A 22,205-nucleotide genomic window follows, 5' to 3' on the forward strand; every position below is an offset into this window, starting at 1 on the left:
TAAAGACAATCTACAGCAAGCCTATAGCCAACATCAAACTCGATGGAGAGAAACCTAAATCCCCATTAAAATCAGGGACAAGGTAAGGCTGCCCACTCCATATCTCTTCAACTTAGTACTTGAAGTACTAGCTAAATCAATGAGACAACTGAAGGAGATGAAAGGGATACAAATTGGAAAGGAAGAGGTCAAAGTTTCACTATTGGTAGACGTTATTATAGTGTATACATGAGTGACCCCAAAAATTCAACCAGAGAACTCCTTAAGCTGATAAACACCTTCAGCAAAGTTCCTGGATACAAAATCAACTCAAAAAAAAAAAAAAAAAAAAACACATCAGAAGTCCTCCCGTATACCTAAGATAAAAGGTCCAAGAAAGAAATTAAGAAAACAACACCCTCACAATAGGCACTAATAATATAAAGTACCTTGTTGTGACTCTAACCAAGCAAGTGAAAGACCTGTTTGAAAAAAAAAAAAAACAAATTTAAGTCTCTGATGAAAGAAATTGAAAAAGATATCAGAAGATGGAAAGATCTCCTGTGCTCATGGATTGGTAGGATTAACATTGTGAAAATGGCTAGCCTGCCAAAAGCAATCTAGATTCAATGCAATTCTCATCAAAATACCAACACAATTCTTTACAGACCTTGAATGAAAGATTCTCAGCTTCAAATGGAGAAGCAAAAAACCCAGAATTTCCAAACCTATTCCTAACAACAACAGAGCATCTGGAGGTATTTCCATCCCTGACATCAAGCTCTACTACAGAGCAACAGTAATAAAAGCCGCATGGTAATGGCATAGAAAGAGAAAGGAGGATCAATGGAACCAAATAGAAGACCCACACACCTATGAATCCTTGATTTTTGACAAAGAATCCAAAACATTTTAATGGCAAAAAATACAGCATCTTCAACAAATGGTGCTGGTCCAACTGGATGTCTACATGCAGAAAACTGAAAATTGATCCATATTTATCACCCTGCACAAAAAAAGTCCAAGTGGATCAAAGTCCTCAACATAAAACTAGATACTCTAAATTGGGCAGAAGAAAAAGTGGGGAAGAGCCTATAACTCACTGGCACAGGAAACAATATCCTAAACAGAACACCAAAAGAATAGGCTCTAAGAGGAAAAATCAATAAATAGAACCTCATGAAATGGAAAAGCTTCTGTAAAGCAAAAGGCACTATTTTCAGAACAAAAATGACAGCCTACAGACTGGGAAAGGATCTTCACCAAAACTATATCTGAGAGAGAGCTGATATTCAGAATATATAAAGAAATAAAGAAGTTAAAAAGCAATAAATCAAGAAATCCAATTAAAAATGGGGTACTGAGCTAAAGAGAGAATTCTAGGTAGAAGAATATAGAAAGAGAGAATTCTAGGTGGAAGAATATAGAATGGCAGAGAAACACCTAAAGAGGTTCTCAACATCCTTAGCCATCAGAGAGATGGAAATCAAAATTACCCTGAGATTTCACCTTATACCCATCAGAACGGATAACATCAAAAACTCAAGTAACAATACATGCTGGAAAGGTTGTGGAGAATTGGGAATCCTCCTTCATTGCTGGTGGGAATGTAAACTGGTACAACTTCTTTGGAAATCAATGTGGCACTTTCTCAGACAATTAGGAATAGCACTTCTTTAAGACGCAGCTATACTACTCCTAGCAATGATCCAAAAGATGTTCAAGTACAAAACAAGGGCATTTGCTCAACCATGCTTGTAGCAGCTTTATTTGTAATAGTGAAAACCTGGAAACAACCCAGATATCCATCAATGGAGGAATGGATACAGATATTGTGGTATTTTTCATAATGAATACTACTCAGCAATTGAAAATGAGGAAATCACGAAATGTGCCAGCAAATGGTGAGATCTAGAAAAGATCATTCTGTGTGAGGTATCCTAGAAGGAGAAAGACACACATGGTATATACTCATTTATTTAGAACTATAAGATATGATAAACATAATGAAATCTATACACCTAAAGAGGATAAACAAGAAAGAGAACCATGGGTAAGGTGATCAATCCTCACTTAAAAAGACAAATGGGATGGGCATTGGATGTAGGAGAAAACAAGTAACAGGACAGGAGCCTACAACTGAGGGCCTCTGAAAGAGTCTACCTAGCAGTGTATCAAAGCAGATACCGAGACTCATAACCAAACTTTCAGCAGAGTGCAGGGAATCATATGAAAGAAGGAAGAGTTAATATGACCTGGAAAGGACAGGAGTTCCACAAGGACCAAATATGTGTGGGCACAGGGGTCTTTTATGAGACTGTTTCTCCAACCAAGGACCATGTATGGATATAACCTAGAACATCTGTTCAGATGTAGCCCATGGTAGCTCAGTATCCAAGTGGGTTACCCTACTAAGGAGAACAGGGACTATTTCTGACATGAACTCAATGGTGGGCTCTTTAACCTCCCCACCCCCCAAGGGAAGAGCATCCCTGGTAGGCCACAGAGGAAGACATTGCAGCCAGTCCTGAAGATACCTGATAAACCAGGGTCAGATGAAAGGGGAGGAGATCCTCCCCTCTCAGTGGACTTGGAAAGGGGCAGAGGGAGGAGATGAGGGAAGGAGGGTGTGATTGGGAGGGAATGAGGGAGTGCAATACAGCTGGGATACAAAGTTCATAAAATATAACTCAAAAAAATGATAAAATTTTAAAAAAGAGAATGTATTGAGTAAAAGTAAATAAAAAGGAATGTACAAATATAGCTATGTTTTGATGAACTACTAAAAAGTAGCTACTAAAGAATATACCAAATGTTCAATTAAAAAAAAAACTTGTATTCTCACTTTTTCCACTGTTTTCCTTTCAATAAGTAGTTAAACATGTTTGTTTGTTTTTATTGTTTGTTTGTTTTGCTTACAGAAGTTGAATCCAGTCAGTTAAGACGTCAGCTGTGTGTAGGAAGTCAGGCTGCCATAGAGAGAATAATTCACTTTGGCAGAAAGCTACAAGCCATGAGTGAGCAGCTGAAGAGAGAATTTGGCAAGAGCACAGTAAAGAAGAAAATGCTGAAGGTAAGAATGTTGTTTGCTTTCTGTGATAAAATACCTGGGATTTGGGGGGCTGTGTGTGTCTTCTTTATCTCATCATTTTAGAGGATTCAGTCTGTTTCCACTTGCCTCCCTTGTTCCACGACCTGTGGTAAGAGAGAACCTCATTGCAGAGAACTCAGTAGAGCATACCTGATAGGGAAAGGTGGGGCTAGGGACAACCATACACTTTTCATGACCTGTTTCTTCCACGTAGGCTCCACCTTCTCCAGCTTCCACTTCGAATAGCTTATTGATGAGGTGAGAGCCCTCATGGTCCAGTCATGTTCCAGTGATTTCACATCTACATGGAGACCTCGTCTCACACACATGATTTTTGGGAATTATTATACATTCAAGCCATATATTATGTTTTCTCTTTAGCCTTACTAATGTCTGTATAATGTCAGAGGCACCAAGATAGAGATTTGTTAAATATTGAGCAACAAGGAGGAAATTCTTGGGAATATGTCCCTGGAATTTCCCCTCAGAACCTTGCCCATTTGTGAGTCAAAGCTTTTGATGGCATTAGGCAGCTCTGATCTAGAAGAACATTGGGTCACACACATGTACATTCTAAATGCCATCTGTGCTCCCTGTGATATAGCACACAATTGTAGTGTGCTGCTGAAACCAGAACCCTGAGATGTATTTTTTTTTTTTAGTAAACATTGTTTCAGGGTTGTAGCAAATTCAATGGATTTTATGGGGATCAGTAAAGGTGTAGCTCCTCTTTCATGTCTAGAATTGTTAGAATACATTTTGAAGTGTCTTCTGGACTATGTCCATGCTCGATGGTAAGAGGGATAAAATTTCACTAAACCAATAATTGTACCACAGTCCCATGTGTTCGTTGAAGATGGAGTGCTTTATTAAGCAAGATTGCATTTCTTTGTATTCATTTTTGAGTCTTTAAACTTAAATTGTTACAGAAAGAGTGAACACCAAGATTACAGAGAACTATAGACTGTACTACACATCAGTGGATGTTCATATACTAGGACAGCCATTCTAAAGCCGTGGGACTTCAATTTGGACCTTACATTTTCACTATCAAACATATTTTTCGTGTGTTTATCCACCACCAAAAACAAACAATAATAGAAATATGTAGAAGTTAGGAAAATAGGTTGATATCCTCATTCACAATTCCTGTCTATGATCTGCAGTCTGCCCACAGTCATGCTGATTCTTGCATTTGATGGGGCAGAGTGCCATGAGGAGCAGGACGTGGAAGAACAGGCTTTCACTCATGGAAGAAGAAAGCAAAGACATGGTCCTAGAGACTTACTACCTATAGTGAGGTCCCATCTCCCCAAGTTTCCAACAAACAATTTTTTTTTCATTTAAATAGATTACAACTATTGATACCTATGGTACTCAAAGTTAAAATTAAATTTCCCAAACTGTAAATACTCATTTTAAAAGTTTCTGCCTGTGAAACAAAGCATTAAACTGACAAGCCTATGTGAAACATTTTACACTCCAATGCAATGAAGCCTAGAAAACAAAAGGAGACATAATTCACAGCCCTTCTGAGTAATAATTTGATATTACAGGAAAGGGCAAATGACTGCTGGTTGTGTTCTGGACATGAACTGAGAATTTCATTATCAGTATTAACTCAATCCCATACCCTTGGTATAAAACCAGCAGCACTAGTAAATATCAACTTGCCCAGCAGCCTCTGTTAATGTCATTATGCTTTATATTTCAGTAGCTGGGATAGGAAAAGGGTGGTCACCATATCACATCATTTGCTAACATAACAGTTGTGTTTCTGGTGCTAACCCTCACAGATCAAGAGAAAAAAAAGTTAAATTACTATTTCTTACAAGATATAAATGAGTTGGTAGACAGATACTTGTGTATCATGCAAAGTGGCTGTCTACATTTGCCTTAGACGATTTTCTTATGGCCAGATTGTGTCTTTACTTACTCTTCCATGTTAAATGTGTCTCTCCTGAGCATGTTGTAATCTATAGCACCTATATCTGGGGCTGTGCAGCTCTTTAGAACTGTCTCTGCAAGGGTGTTATAAACATGTAGGCTCTTTATTAGCTTTCTTCCAAGGTATCTAAACAATAATTCATAGATAAGAGCTGAGGGCTGTTTTAGGGCAATGGTTCTTAATTTTTCTGATGTTTCCATCATTTCGAATTGTTAATAGGGGTTGAGAATTCAAGTCAGTAGTTAGTTAAGTGCTTACCTGTACTGCAAGAGACTCTGGGTTTTACCTGAGCACTCCATCTTCCCACCTCCCCAACAAACAAAAGTTTTTGAAGAGTTTTTATTCAAATGAGTTACAACTATTGATATCTGTGGTACTCACAGTTAAAACTAAATTTCCCAAACTGGAAATACTCATTTTAAAATCTATTGGCATTTTATCAAAAAAGAATCCCCACTTAAATGAGAAATAGCATTACTTTAATTTTGGTGGGTCTCTAATGTTTAATAGATGAAATAGATTCTCATACCTACTTCTACCTTGAATGCATAAATCAGACATTTGTGTATCAGGGTATTGAGCTATGAAAGTAAAAGAGCAAGGAAAACTTTAGTGATACTATGAACAGTTTTGACCTTGACCCCTCCCCCTTGAGAAAGGCAGAGAGAACATGTGTTCCTGGACCACACTATTGAAAATGTCTCATTTATGTCATATTTGGGAAAACGAAATGTCATCAGAATTTTAGGATTTATTTATACTCAGGTCATATGACAATATATACTGCCAAAACCATGCAAGTTGGAGGAAGGAATGTGTGATTTTCTATCACCTTTAAAAATTTAAGATTATACTCTGATCCTCTCACTGTATCTTTGACTCTCATTCAACACAAAACTAAGGAAATATCGTTATAAGACCATATCTCAGAGTTATTTCTTGACTACACTGAATTATGTGAAAACAGTTTATCTTCACCTAAGATAATGTTTGGCTTTGATTTTGTGCCTCTGACTTGTTAGCAGCCATGATTTTCAGAGACTTTAATATTCTGAGCTGCTTCCCTCTCATTTCCCCAAACTTACCTTGCTTCAGATACTAATGAGTGAGAACTAATTTACAAGAATTAAAAAGCATATGAGGAAAACATAAATGTAGATGAGGTTTTGAAATTATCCCTCTTTATTCTACATTTGAAGGTACTTTTGATTATGGGTTTGTTATTCTTTACTGTGTGGGGATTTTAAGAACATTCTAGATCGCACATGTAATTATTCACCACTTAATGAAATCTGTGAGACAGTTCTCTTCTTGTGCAAACACGATTGTACACATAACACAGATTTAGATGGTACGATTTACTGCACAGCGAGCTATATAATGGGGTGTATGTATTATGGCTAGAAGTGCTTTATACTTTGCTTATACTTCATCACCACAAACACAGTAGTACTGACAAGACAAAAGCAATGGTGTCAATAGATAATAGAAACTGTCCATTATAATCTTAAGGGGTCATTTTGTATATGCAGACCATCAGTGACCTAGACATCTTTATGCAGAACAATTTTACACACAGAGAGAATAGTTTGGAGTCAAAGGTAAAATTTTGCTCAATTTTACAGAGTGTAATATTTCCCTTCATGTGCACCACCCTGAAGTAAATGTTTAGGGAGTTCCTGCAACTGTGGTTGGCAGAAAATGCCTCTGGACCCTTGTCTTTCCATGTCTCCCATCTTCTGTTTCTTGTCATCCTTCTTTTATCCTTCTGTAGAGACTTCTTTTCAGTAGCACCCAGGGAAACTTCCTGGATTGGTTGGTCTGACAACCATTTCTTGAATGTCACCAGTGTCACTCTGATGAGCAGTCATGGTCTCTGATGACAGAGAAATAGAGAAAGCCAAGATTCACACTTTCTAAAACTGGTTCTTAATCTTAAGCAAAAATTGAGTAGTTGGAGACTGTACATTTTCACAGAAGTTGTCCCTATTGAGGCAGTCTTTTTCTTTAAAATGAAGCATAACCTGTAGTGGCACTGTATTTTCTTCAGCAGTGTGTCTTATCTCCCACATGCATGCATTGCACCTATTTGACAGTTATAGTGGCACCTTTTTCCTTTTAAAACCGGGTTTCAATGTGTGGTCCTCCTCGTCTCTGAGCCTTCAAAGTTCCTCAATCCACCTACCAAATGCACTATAGATGTGAGATGCCTTATATTATATGGTGTGTGTGAGTGTGTGTGTGTTTCTCCATGGCTGTGTGAATTGCTGTATTTTTGTGCATTGGTATTGTTGTGTTTTTGTACTACATTTATATGCATGCATCTTGTTTTCTTTAAAAATTTTCCACTGTGATAAATTTTAAAAATTACCAAGAAAGGCTGTGTAACTGTGGCTCATGCTGCATGTTGAGGGACTCTATTCTTGAAACTTTAGACCAGTGAACTAGCTGTAGTTATGGATTGCGGGGGGGGGGGGGAAGACTAGGTCCTTAGTCCTGTCTCGGGGGTAACAATACACTTTTATAACAGGATATGTTCACAGTGTAGCAGCAGGGTAAAAACATTCATATTACTTTCCTAATGTCATTGGTCTTCCTTAACTTTGACCCTTCTAGGTGTTTATGCTTGGGAGTTTGTTGTTGGTTTTCTTGCTTAGAACTTTATTCTGCTTCTAAGTCAGCAATTTTCAACCTGTGGTTGGCGACTCCTTTGCTGGTCACATATCAGATATCTTGCATATCCATATTTACATTAGAATTCATAACAGTAGCAAAATTACTGTAAAGAATTGGCAATTAAATCATTTTATGCTTGGGGTCACCACATGGGTTTAAAATTCACTGCGTTAGGAAGGTTGAAGTCCACTTAGCCATATTTTGCCATCTTCCTCCATGGGTCTTCTCAAGTCAAACCTAACCCCTGCCAGGTTTCTTTTTTTAAAGTCCCAGCCTCCCTTATGGAAAACATAAGTTTTCATCGTGTGGTTTTTAGAGTATTTTAGGATCTGGCTCCTCCTTGGTCATGTGCCTTTAAGTTTCTCTTAGTCTCAATGTGTGTGTTTCAGTTAGGTCAGTAGAAATATGCTAAAAACAATGATTAGGTTCTGGTCCTTGTTGTGTGTGCCCTGTCTAGCAGCTGTGCTCAGCAAAATAAGAGTAAAAATTTACTATTTATTAATGTGTCCATTGGTAATTCAGAGAGAAACTCTGCCTTATGGTACTATATGATCTTTTCTTCTCATCTCAAACTAAGATTCCTCAAATAAAATCTGTAGGATGGAGACACAAACCTCAGGTGAAAGCAGTTGAGGTGATCCATGAGTGCCTGGGATGTCTTATAAAGTATTGGCCAACAATAATTTCTTACAGGTATTATTGCTAAAGTTTTGCTTTTAAGTAGTAAAGGGGGTTGAAATTTCTGACTTTTTGGTGGTGTCAGGATATAGCTCTATGCATAGTTTATATGTGATTCTATGCGCTAGTCACTCATTGGACATATTCTTAGTATCTTTTAGTACCTGAATGGTGGGGATGACACTTCATTAGATGGCCTTGGTTTTCAGGGTAAATTAGAGTTGATGAGAGGGTTATAAGTTAGCTCTGTGAGATATGAACTATTCTTCAGTCAATGAGCTGGTGGTGGAGTGTAGGATTTGGGAACAAAACCTCCACTGGACACAGAAGCATGTTCAGTACCGTTAGAAGCAATTATTGGTGTCACACAGTTACATAGAGGCTTTCTTACACTCAACACCTTTGAGTAGTTATTGGTAACTCTTAATTGTATATTAAATTTCCTTGTTTCTAGAACTTTCATTGTGATTGAGCAGTGTAACCTGAATGACATATTCAGTATTATAGGCCAATGGATGAGTCATGTGTGTAGTTAGTGGCAGACTACTAACTTCAGGTTGTGTCACTGATTTTGTGGACAAAATGATACTGACTACAATCAAGCAGCAAGTATTCTTCCACCCCCAAACCTGCTTTAACAAAGATACTCAGTAATGGTGGATAAGAGGAATAGAGTCTACTTCAGCCACTTAATGTAGAAGTTCAAGAATTGTATCATTCACCACTTTAAGAATGCTGTGGTCCTCAAACGAAAGGTTAAAAGCTTTGTGCCTCCTTGCTTGTTTGTGTCTCCACTAGAGTCTCATGTCCATTTTGCATTTGTTCCTGTGTATATAGGTCTGTGGAATATTACTCTGGGTCAGGCTATTGACTTGTCAATAAAAAAAAGCATTGAAATTGTCTTAGCTACTGTTCTATTGCTGTGAAGAGAAATCTTGATCAAAGAAATTCTTACAAAAGAAATTAATTAGGACTTTGCCCTCAGTTTTAGAGGATAGTTCATGATTATCATAGTAAGAAGCAGACAGGCATGGTGCTGGAGTAGTAGCTGAGAACTTTATATCTTGATCACAGGCTGCAGCATGCTTTATCACATGTGACTATTGACATAATATTGACAGTAAGCCCTGCCTTAATTTTAAGCAAATATGGGAAGTGTGCATGCATCGTTGAAAACCATCTCAAGTTTAGTAATAGAAAACATAAAGCCAGGATGGATCTTGTAGACTTCAGTATATTAGTTTCCAACTACCTTGAAGCAACTGCTCTTAGAAATTTAAAAACAACTAGGACATAGCTTTCTTTTCACACATTCTGTCTTACCATGAAAGCTCGCTCACAATAGTTTCAGATACTGGCTTCAATCCCAAGATGTATGATTTGCCAACTTTGTGGCCCATAAGAAATATCATTCTGTCCCAAATGCCAGATTTGATTTGTGATTTTGATGCTTACAGAATCACCCAAAATGTTTTTTTTTTATAGATCACTACACACAATTGTGTGAGAACTAATGAACATTATCAATGTCCTGTGGTGGTTAGATGAGAAGGGTCCCCATAGCGTCTGTTTGAATACTTGATAACAAGTTAGTGGAACTGCTTGGGAAGGGTTAGGTGTGGCCTTGTTGGAAGAGGTGATCACTGGGAGTGGACCCAGTGTCCAATGACATCACTTAGGTCTTGTGACATCATCCTGTTCCTGTGATATGATTTGGGTCCTACTTCATCACCTAGGACTTATGTAATCTCCTGGGCCATATGTTGTCACCTGGGTCCTATGATATAACCTTGGTCCTATGACTTTTCTTTCTTTTTCATCAATATTAGGCCATTCATTTCGAATTGGTTTTAATTTCCCCATTTTGTTTGTGTTATAGAAGTGGTGGGATAATTGCAGAAATGACCAGGAAAACTGAAAGCCAGTTAGATTTTTCCTGCATTCTGAAACATAAAAATAGGTTTAAAGGTCATAGTCACCACCTGTTTTAAGACTGTATCTTAATCTTTCTTTTATCTTGGAGCCACTGTGACCCCAGCAGTTGAATTATCTGCACTAACATTGTTTTCAACAGGACGCATTCAGTTTACTAGCATATTCGGATCCTTGGAACAGTCCAGTTGGAAATCAACTTGACCCAATTCAGAGAGAACCTGTGTGCTCAGCTCTTAACAGTGCAATATTAGGTAAGTAGCTAAAGCAAGTCAGGTAGACTTCAGCTACATTCTCAACATTTGAGAGGATATTATATTAATATCGGTTTCAGAAAAATAGGGATATAGCATTGTATTTAAATTACAGAAAATTTCCTCCATACCAAACAGACTACTTGAATTCTGATGGAATAAATTTGGTAGATTCTGAAGTATATCTTGGAAAGTGCACATATGTAAGTACTTAATGAGTCTTTTTTAGAATGCGGTATTTGGGTGGTCTTTGTGTTTAAATAAAAAAAAAAACACTCTATGGGCACCTCATTTGGGTACTGGGAATAATATGCATTTTTCTTTTAAAGTCTTTCATCTACTTGGTCTGAGGTGTTCCTCCTGTATGGAAGAATATATGGATATTGCAGGAAGATAGCCTTGTGTTGCATTGGTGCTGTGTTGTAGAAACACTGTGCTATAGAAATAGAGTTAATATGTGATCTTGACTAGCCCAGATAAGAAAGGTGACTTCATACTGAAAATACAGGAAGGTATGTCAGCAGAAATATTTAATAGGCAGAACAAAACTTGGCTTGGCTGCTGTGGAAGGAAATTAGGCATATTTCTGAAGAGTTTGGTAGTTGTTCCACAGGAAAATGAGGCTAGAAAGGAATACTTGTTACTCAGTATGCTATGCTGGAAACACCCTGATACCATTCGGAAACTTTAAATCAGGGTGTTAAAGGAAGTAAGAGTATCTGAGCTCACTATATTTGTAGCGTCTGTGTTTCAGACATAAGCAGTACCAACCCCTGGATTCAAACATTTCTGTTTAAATTAAATAGATCACTAAGGAGTGAGGCTTTATCAGTGTGTATGGGAAGTGGAAATGAGAATCTGCTGTTTGCTTAGTTTTTTTTTCTATCATACTTCACCTCAGTGATATTAATTGTAATTATATACTGAGCAAATACATTTATACAAATTCCTAGGTAATATGAAATGTCACATAGTTCATGTCCACATAAAACTTAATCTCTGAGCTATTTTCTTCCAAGGAAATTCAGATCAAGGGTTATTTTACATCTGACTTTTGGAGTCTTAAATTTCCCAATAAAATGAGGCTCTAGACCAATTTAGAAGTCTGTGGTGTTATTTGGCCCAGTGAACCTTAGAAGCTTTCTTAGCCATGCGTTTTAAATAGTTTTGGAAATGTGACAGCACTGTCACATGAGTAGAGTGACTTAGATATTAGTACTTGTACTGAAGACTAATATTCATTGTAACAATGTAGAGAAAGCCATGAGTGCTCATATTTATCCTTAATCTGATGATAGGGGTCAATGCTGCCATTTGGGAGGATGAATAGTAGCCTTTGTGTTAGTTTCTTACACTAATATTTATGTGTATAGAATGACATGAATTTGGCTCTTGAGCTGCATTTTCAGTGGCTACAGAATGTCATCCCATTGGTAAAAATAAGAAAACTTAATAATAGTGCTAACCTAGGGGGGATGGCATCTCCACTGTAAAGGTTTTTTGTTTTTTTTTTTTTTTTTTTTTTTTTTTTTGAAACGGCTAGATTGTGGTGTATCAAAACATCTGATTGCTATTTTAAGCAACAAACATGAAGTTTCTGAAGATGCCAATTTTCTTGTGTCAGTTTTTTTTTAAGATTTATTTATCATGTATAAGTATGTATGCCTGCACACCAGAGGAGTGCCCCAGATCTCATTATAGATGGTTGTCAGCCAACATGTGGTTAATGGGGATTGAACTCAAGACCATTGGAAGAGCAACCAGTGCTCTTAACTTCTGAGATATCTTTCTAGCCCTTGGGAAAGTTTTTAATTTCTTCAGTTCTTCAAGTCAAATGCTTAGAAGCATTATCCAAAATACATGTGTTAGGCTGGGTGAAAAAAGCATGCCTTTAATCCTAACACTAAGGGGGCAAAGACAGGTAGGTCTCTGTGAAGGTGAAACCAGTCTGTTTCACATAAACAATTGTCTGGCCAGCCAGAATACAAAGTGAGACCTTGGGGTCGAGATAGAGGGGGGAAAAGCCATGAATAATGTTTATACTTACATCAAAATCAATCTAAACCTTACTATAGGTGACTGCATGTTTTCTGCTACTCATAGGCAGACCTATATGTAATACATAATGGACTGTTATATATTTCTTTTTTATATTTTGAAAACATCATGTTTTTATTTGTATCATTTGTTTTAGATTTTAAAACCAGAAATTTTCTTTGAATTGTGCACAAATGTCAGGATGTCTGGTCCAAAATGATACCTTTTCTTAATTACACTCATTGCTCTAAAGACAAGAGAGTATTAGAGTACAAGTAAATTTATAGCTCTTTCCAGGATACATGATAGTGCATAAATGTATTATGAGTAATCTGAGATAATTATTGTAAGCACATTTGGTCTGATGTGTATATTCATATGATCAGAGCACACAATAGATAGCGTTGACACAGGCCTTGGCTTTGAAACTTAGACTAACAGTTTTTACTGCTGTGAGTTTCTATTACCTTACTCTTTCTTTCAGATCAGCCATTATCACAATAATTTGTGACCTTGTTTCTTTTTTTTAATTAATTACAGTTTATTCTCCTTGTATCCCACCTGTAGCTCCCTCCCTCTTCTCTTCCCAATTCTTCCCTCTCTCTTCTCAACCCATGCCTGTCCCCCAGACCACTGATAGGGGAAATCCTCCTACACTTCCATCTGATCCTAGTCTATCAGGTCTCATCAGGAGTGGGTGCATTGTCTTCCTCTGTGGCCTGGTAAAGCTGCACCCCCCTGAGGGGGAAGTGTTCAAAGAGCAAGCAAACCAGTTTATGTCAGAATCATAAACTGTTGCCATTACTAGGGAGCCCACTTGAACACTGAATTGCCATGGTCTACATCTGTGCAGGGGTTGTAGGTTATCTCCATGAATGGTCCTTGGTTGGAGTATCAGTCTCAGAAAAGACCCCTGTTGTCCAGGTTTATTTTGGTTCTTTTGTTCTCCTTGTGGAGCTCCTGTCCCCTCCATGTCTTTCTATCTCTCCCTTCTTACCTAAGATTTCATGTACTCTACCCAAAGTTTGGCTATGATTCTCAGAGTCTCCTTTGATACTCTTCAGGGTAGAGTCTTTCAGAGGCCCTTTGTGGTAGGCTACTGTCTTGTTCCATCTTTTATCCCTCTTCTAATGACCATCCTCATAGCCTTTCCAAATGAAGATTGAGCATCTTACCCAGAGTCTTCCTCCTTGATTAGCATTTTTAGGTTACAGATTTTAGTATGATTATCTTATAGTATATGTCTAATATCCACTTATGAGTGAGTAAATACCCTGTGTGTCTTTCTACTTCTGGGATACCTCACTCAGGAAGATCTGTTCTAGGTCCCACTATTTTACTGCAAATTTAATGATTACCTTGATTTCAATTGCCGAGTAGTATTTCATTGTGTAAATAAACCGCAATTTCTGGATCCATTCTTCAACTGAAGGACATCTAGGTTGTTTCCAGGCTCTAGCTATTATGAATAAAGCTGCTAAAAACATGGTTGCACAAATGTCCTTGTTGTATCCTTGAGCATCTTTTCGATATATTCCAAGCAGTGTTATAGCTTGAGGTAGCACTCTTCCTAATTGTCTGAGAAAGCACCAGATTTATTTCCTAAGTGGTTGTACAAGTTTATATTCCCACCAGCAAAGGAGAAGGGTTCCCCTTTCTCCATATCTTCTCCAGCGTTTATTGTCACTTACTTTTAGATCTTAGCCATTTTGATAGGTGGAAGGTGAAATCTCAAGATCGTTTTGATTTGGATTTCCCTGATGACTAAGGATGTTGAGCATTTCTATGTGTCCTTTGTTGAAAATTCTCTTTTTAGCCCTGAATATCATTTTTGTTGGATTACCTGATTTGTTGCAGCTTAACTTCTTGAGTTCATTTTATATTCTGGATATTAGCCCTCTGTCAGATACAGGGTTGGTGAATATCTTTTCCCAATCAGTTGTCAGTCCTTTTTTTCTGAAAACAATGTCATTTGCTTTACAGAAGCTTTTCAGTTTCATGAGGTCCCATTTATTGATTGTTGCTCTTAGAGCCTGTGCTGTTGGTGTTCTGTTCAGGAAGTTGTCTCCTGTGACAATGAGTTCAAGGCTCTTCCCCACTTTTTCTTCTAACAGGTTTAATGTGTCTGTTTTTATATTGAGTTCTTTGATCCAATTGGACTTTAGTTTTGTGCTGGGCGATATGTATGAATTTATTTGCGTTTTTCTCCATGTAGATTTCCAGTTAGACAAGCATCATTTTTTGAAGATGCTATTTTTTTCCATGGTATGGTTTTGGCATCTTTGTCAAAAATCAGATGTCCATAAATGTGTGGGTTTATTTATTTGATTCCATTGATCAACCAGTTGGTTTCTATGCCAGTAAAATTCAGTGTTTACTACTATTGCTCTATAGTACAGCTTGATATCAGAGATGGAAATGCCTCCAAGAGTTCTTTTTTGTAGAGAATTGTTTTAGCAATTCTGTGTTTCTTTTTATTCCCTATGAAGTTGAGAACTTTTTCTATCAAGGTCTGTAAAGATTTGTGTTGGTAATTTGATGGGAATTATATTGAATCTGTTGATTACTTTTGGTAAGATGGCCATTTTTACTATGTTAATCCTGCCGAGCCATGAGCATGGGAGATCTTTCCATTATCTGATATCTTTTTTTCTATTTCTTTCTATCGAGACTGGGAATTTGATGCATACAAGTTTTTGACTTACTTGGTTAGAGTCACACCAAGGTATTTTATGTTATTAGTGGCTATTGTGAAGGGTTTTGTTTCCCTAATATCTTTCTCAGACATTTTGACTTTTGTATACAGAAGAGCTACTGATTTTTTTTGAGTTATTTTTTTATCCAGCCACTTTGCTGAAGGTGTTTTATCAGCTGTAGCAGTTCTTTGGTAGAATTTTGGGAGTCACTGATGTATGTATGCTATCATCTGCAAATAGTGATTTATTGACTTCTTTCTTTCCGATTTGTATCTCCCTGATCTCTTTAATTGTCTTATAGCTATAGCTAGGACTTCAAGAACTATGATGAAGAGATATGTAGAAAGTGGGCAGTATTGCCTTGTCTCTGATTTCAATGAGACTGATTTAAGTTTCCCTTCCTTTGTTTTGATGTTGTTATAGGCTTACTGTATATTGCCTTTATTATTTTTATGTCAGTGCCTTGTATCCCTGATCTCTCCAAGACTTTAACCATGAATGGGTGCTGGATTTTATGAAATGGTTTCAGCATCTAAGAGATGTTTTACATGTGTTTTTTTTTTTTCCAGATTGTTTATATGTTGGATTACATTGTTGGATTTCCATATATTGAACCACCCTTACATACCTGGGATGAAGCCTACTTGGTCATAGTTGATGATATCTCTGATGTGTTATTGTATTAAGTTTGCAAGTATTTTGTTGAATATTTTTGCATCAATGTTCATAAAGGAGATTGGCCTGAAATTCTCTTTGTTGGATCTTTGTGAGGTTTAGGTGCCAAAATAACTGTGGCTTCATAGAATGAGTTTCGCGGTATTCCTTTTGTTGCTATTTTATAGAATAGTTTAAAGAGTATTGGTGTTAGGTCTTCTTCGAAGGTCTGGTAAAATTCTTCTCTGAAAACTTCTGCCCTGGGCTTTATTTTTTTATTTTTATTTTTTGAATGGGAGACTTTTGATGACAGCTTCTATTTCTGTCAAGAATATAAGACTATTTAATTGATTTACATGGTCTTGATTCAGCTTTGGTAAGTGGAATCGACAAGAAAATTATATATTTCATTTAGATGTTAAATTTTGTGGCATATAGGCTTTTTACTTAAGACCCAATGATTGTTTGGATTTCCTCAGTGTGTGTTGTTATGTCCCCCTTCTCATTTATGATTTCATCGATTAGAATGGTGTCTTTCTGCCTTTTAGTTAGTTTGGCTAAGGGTTTGTTTATCTTTGGGATTTTCCCAAAGAACCAACTCTTGGTTTCATTGATTCTTTGAATTATTTTTTTTTGTTTCTAATTTATTGATTTCAGCCCCAAGGTTGATTATTTCCAACCCTCTACTCCTCTTTGGTTTGACTGCTTCTTTCTCTTCTAGGGTTTTTAGGTGAGCCATCAAGTTGCTTGAATGAGATGTTTAGAATTTCTTCTCGAAAACATGTAGTGCTACTTCAAATTGCATTCGTTGTATCCCATAATTTTGGGTATGTTGTACTTTCATTTTCATTGAGCTCTAGGAAGACTTTAATTTCTTTCTTTATTTCTTCCATGATCCAGCTGTCATTGAGTAGCGAGTTGTTCAATTTCCATGTGTGTATATGCTTTTTGCTATTTCTGTGGTTGAGGTCCACCTTTAGTCCATGATGTTTAGATAGGATTTACGGTATTATTTCAGTCTTCTTGTATCTGTTGAGGCTCACTTTGTGACTAACTATATAGTCTATTTTGGAGAAGGGTCCATGATGTGCTGAGAAGTTTAATTCTTTTGTGTTTGGGTGAAAGGTTCTGTAGATGACTGTTAGGTTCATTTGATTCATGACCTTGGTTATAATCATAGTTTCTTTTTTTAATTTTTGTTTTGTTGTCCTTTGTTGTGAGTGAGGTCTCCCACTATTAATGTGTGTTGATCTATGTGTGGTTTCAGTTTCATTAATGTTTCTTTTACAAATGTTGGTACCCTTGTATTTGCAGCATAGATGTTTAGGATTGTGATGATTTCCTGGTGGAATTTTCCTTTGATGAGTATGAAGTGTCCTTCCCCATCTCTTTTGATTAATTTTGGTTGAAAGTCTATTTTATTAGATGTTAGGATGGTTACTCCTGCTAGCTTCCTGTATTCACTTGCTTGGAAAACCATCTTTCAGCCCTTTCTTCTCAGGTAATATCTATCTTTGTTCTTAGGTGTGTTTCTGGTATGCAACCGAATTTTGGTTCTTGTTTACACATCTATTGTGTTGATGTGTGTCTTTTTATTGGAGAAATGAGTCCATTGATGTTGAGAGATATTAAGGACCAGTGGCTGTTAGATCTTTTGATTTTGATATTGGCTGAGGTAGTGTGTTTGTGTGCTTGACTACTTTTAGTTTTGCTTTAGTGAGCTTATTTATTGCCTGTGTTTTCCTGAAAGAATTCTGTTTTCCTGGTTTGTATTTTTTCCTTCTCGTATCTTCTGTAATGCTGGGTATGTGGGTAGGCATTGTTGAACTTTGTTGTTGTTTTTTCTGCCTATGAGAACTGAGAGTTTTGCAGGTATAGTAGAATGTGCTGACATCTGTGTTCTCTTAGGGTCTGCATGATATCTGTCCAGGCCCTTCTGGCTTTCATAGTCTCTGTTGAAAAGTCAGGTGTGATTCTAATGGGTTTGCCATTATATGTTACTTGGCCTTTTTTTCTTGCAGCTTTTAGTATTTTTTTTTTGTTGTTGTTGTTGTTGTTGTTGTTCTGTATAATTACTGTTTTGATTATTATGTGGCAGGAGGATTTTCTTTTCTGATCTAATTCATTAGGTGTTCTGTAGGTCTCTTGTATTCTTCTAGGCCTCTCCTTTAAGTTGGGGAAATTTTCTTTTATGATTTTGTTGAAAATATTTTCTGGGCCATGGAGATGGGAATCTTCTTTTTCCTCTGTTCCTGATACTTTTAGATTTTGTCTTTTCATGTTGTCTTGGGTTTCTTGGATAGTTTGTGTCAGGGCATTTTCAGATTTATTATTTTCTTTGACAGATACATTGATTTCTTCCATTATATCTTCCACACCTGAGATTTTTTTCCATCACTTATAATCTGTTTTTTATGCTTATCTCTGTATTTCCTGTTTTCTTTCCTAAGTTCTTCCTCTCCATGATTTTCTCCATTTGTGAATTCTTTAATTTTTCCAATTTTATCTTTAGATCTTGAGCAGTTTTATTTTTTTTTTATTTCCTTCAACTTTCTGACTGTTTAATATCCTGTTTTTCCTTCAATTCCTTCAGGTGTTTGTTTGAATATTTCTCTGTTTCATTTATTTCTTTCATTGTTTTAATCATTTCTTCTCTGAAAGCCACAAACTGTTTGGATGCATCTTCTTGTACTTATTTGTGAATGGCCATAATCTGACTTTATCTTCCTCTAATTCTTTACACATTTCATTTGGTTCCTCCATTAACCTCTTCATAAGCATAGGTCATCTTGAATTTCACTTCTGTTAAGGTGTCTAGGGCTACTTGCCCCTGTATAATTGGGTTCTCGGGATAGCATACTGCCCTGCCTTATAATGGTTGTTCTTTTAAACTAGCCTTTACCAGTATGGCAGACTGAAGTGTTGTCTGTTAATTTCTGGTGCCTGCTACAATCCTGGGGTGGGAAGAATCTCCATGACCGAGTTCTGAAGGAGGCCTCCTTAGCTCTTAGGGTATGGTCAACAGAATGGCAGTGCTTCTCAGAAATTGCCAAAGTTAATCACAGATGTATGGAACTGTGTGGTAACTGCTCTTCTCTCACCAGAATTCCTGGAGACACATGCCCTGCTGCTGGGTTATTTGCTCTTAATTTAGTGATCTGCTATTGCTGTTCTTGTGCTGTGTTTGCTGGGCACAGCCCTCTTGAAGAACCAGGGAGTCCTACAGTTTTGTCAGTTTAGCTAGGGATGACTGGTTTCACCTTGGAGCACTATCTGGGGACTGATCCAGTGGCTGTCAGGCTTCTGTATGTCTGAGGTTGGAGCTTTGTGCCCCAGTACTCTAGTGGTAATCAGTGGCAGGTGAGCATAGTGCTCATGCATTCATCAGGAGTTTAGAGCCTGAGGGAACCCAGAAACTTTTCTGGAGCTGGTTGTCCTTAGGTAAGATCTGATGTTTCCCTTGCCATGGGGTTTCTTCATGGCAAGGAAAATCAGTCTCTGATGTTTGGGGGTCCACAGTTCCATCTCGAATGATAAGTTGAGCACCCAGGTGGAGTGGTTCAACTATGCTGGAGATTGGGTGCCTTGGCACCTGCAGGAAAACAGGAACCTATCCTGAGAACTTTTTTGTGTGGTGGTGGTGGGGTTGGTTGAGTGTCCTGACCTCTCAAAAGAGAAACCCAATATCTGGTGCCCTGGGGCCCACAGTTCAATCTGGGATGGTAATCAGAGCACACAGACCTGTGGCTCTGTGCTGACAACCAACCACCCTCAAGGACCTGGAAACTCTTCTGTGGTTTAACTGGATGACCTGAACCTGATTGATTCCCAGACTGTGCGGTTTTCTCTCACCTGGTAAATACAATCTCTGGTGTTTTAAGGTCCAGTTTTCTGTCACTGTGCCATCCCTTCTGTGCTGCTGGTCAGAAACAGCGTCCTCCAGGTGGTGCAATCTTGGATATTCTGCACGATCTTGTTTCTTAAAAGACTCAAGATACTTAAAACCAGATGCTTCCTTTGGTCAAAGAGTGTAATAGTGAACCCAGTGCTCACTTGAGCAAAGTACTTCCTGTGAACCATAAGCTTATCCAAACAACAACAAAATATTTTTTTTTTCCTTTTTATTTGTCAGTAAATCAGTACTTGAATAGACATAACATAGACCTTTTTCTTGGTGTATGTGGGAGTTTCAGGATAGGGTTTCTGTATGTCGTGGACTTGCTTGGCAGATAAGGCTGGCCTTGAATTCAGAGATTGACCTGCATTTTCCAAAATGCTAGGATTAAAGGCATGAACCACCCAACATGCTCCCGCTCCAGACCACATTTTATTAAACTGTATTTTCTGCCAGGTCTGCTCCATGCTTTTATTACATTTGTGCCTCATTCCTTCAGAATTGTTTTTCCTGCTGTATTGCAAACTCTTTATGCTTAGGCTATCCATAACTGAGCTTAGGCTATAGCTAATCAGAGAGCTTGAGAGTTACTGTTTCTCGTTCTGCCCCTGTCAACATTACCTGCAGAAGTATGGATAGTTTCACTAACCTAATGTTTTTATAAAGTTTGGAACCATCTCCAGAGAGAAAATACTAGTTTCTGAGTGGGGTCTTGTTACCCTAAGTTCATGTCTTCTTTGTAGTCATTGCACATTTTATACCAGCCCTCAGGAGGCAGAGACCAGCAGATCCCAGATGCAGACCACCTGGTCTGTAGAGAGAGTCCTGATCAAAAACAAAACAAACCTACTTGTCTTAAGACTGTGATGTGTAACACCCAAGAATATTCTATTTATATAATATCTGAACTAATGATCAGAGGTTAGCCTCTTCAATTCTACAGTGGCTTTGCTCTGTTATCTGATAGGCCTTTCCTTGCTTCTGAATAACATTTACCAGCACATCTTAGAGGCAGCTCAACAACCCTCACCAGACTTTATCTACAGGAGGTTGAGTATCATCACTGGAAACTTTGAATGAAAATCTGGTACTAGCTTTTCTTGTTAATGTCAGCTGACCTTGGTTAAGTATCAAGGTTGAGAGAGAAGTAAAATGTTAAATACAAAACTTAAAAAGGATCTCTGAGTTTCAGGCCAGTAAGGAATAATAAGTGAATCTATGTATCAAAAAAAATTAACAGACAGGAGTAGTAGTGCATGCCTGCCTATAACCCTAAAGAGTCAGAGACAGGTGGATTGAGTTCCAGGCCTTCCTAGTCTACAATGCATGTCCAGGACAACCAAGGCTACATGGAGAAATCCTCTCTTAAAAAAAACAATGAAAGAAAGAAAGAAAGAAAGAAAGAAAGAAAGAAAGAAAGAAAGAAAGAAAGAAAGAAAGAAAGAAAGAAAGGAGAAAGAGTCAATAAATAAAGTTTTAAGAAACCTTATTTCTGTAAGAACTGTTCTTAGAAATACCTATCTGCCTTGCTATTCATGTGAAAGTTCAGATACACACAGGTACTGATGTAGGAAATGTTGTATTTTCATGACTGAAAGATTGTTTTAAAAATAGTTGTTAATTGCTATTTCCATGTTCTAATCCTTTTTCCTTAGAAACTCACAATCTGCCAAGGCAACCTCCCCTTGCTTTAGCAGTGGGACAGACCACACAGTGTCTAGAATTGATGGCTCGATCAGGAATTGGATCCTGTGCAGTTGCCACAGTGGAAGACTACCTACATTAGCTATGCACTTCAGGAGCTCACACTTACACTGTGGCAAGTAGTCAACGTGGAAGAAGACCAGCTCTGCTAAACTGAAATTTAGATTTTTTTTTTTTAATTATCCACTGGGGGCAGGTTTTGTAGCTATAGATTGGTTCCTTGTTTACAACATAACACAAATGATTTTCTAACTTAGTTTTGGAGAAAATATTTTCCATCCTTTAACCTCTTAGTTGTCTATGAGTTAAATATTACTGAATTTCAGATGTTCAGATTGATTATCATAAATCCTTTAAAATAATTACCTAAAAGAAACTAAAAAGACCACTTTCTTTGTTGGCAGGAGAAGGAGGGAAAGAAATGAATCAAGTAGTGTTTGTGTTAGCATGTGGGTGATGTAAACTACAAGTTGGGAGCTGCTCTGAACCCTCCTCCTGTGCAAGCATTCAATCAGTGAAACTTGCAAAATGCATAAACTTCAGACAGTTCGAATTTAATAGTGTTGATGAAAGAAATCCATTTTTAATGTGCACTGTAAAATTTGAAATACTCAGGAGACGAGTGAGTATGTTTGTTGCTACTAAAAATACCAGCCTGTTG

At 37.5% G+C, this 22,205-nt stretch overlaps 1 protein-coding gene across 1 annotated transcript in view; it reads left to right on the forward strand.

The window, feature by feature from the left end:
* The window catches only part of LOC132649968 (ran-binding protein 9-like), an 85,187-nt gene extending 63,540 nt beyond the window's left edge, over positions 1-21,647 (forward strand). The window contains 3 exon segments of the mRNA XM_060374741.1: positions 2,901-3,052; positions 10,447-10,558; positions 21,496-21,647. Coding sequence (XP_060230724.1) covers positions 2,901-3,052; positions 10,447-10,558; positions 21,496-21,626 — 395 coding nt within the window. The 3' untranslated portion in view covers positions 21,627-21,647.
* The last annotated feature ends 558 nt before the right edge of the window (positions 21,648-22,205 follow it).

Source organism: Meriones unguiculatus, chromosome X (assembly GCF_030254825.1).
Source record: "Meriones unguiculatus strain TT.TT164.6M chromosome X, Bangor_MerUng_6.1, whole genome shotgun sequence".
Lineage (NCBI taxonomy): Eukaryota > Metazoa > Chordata > Mammalia > Rodentia > Muridae > Meriones > Meriones unguiculatus.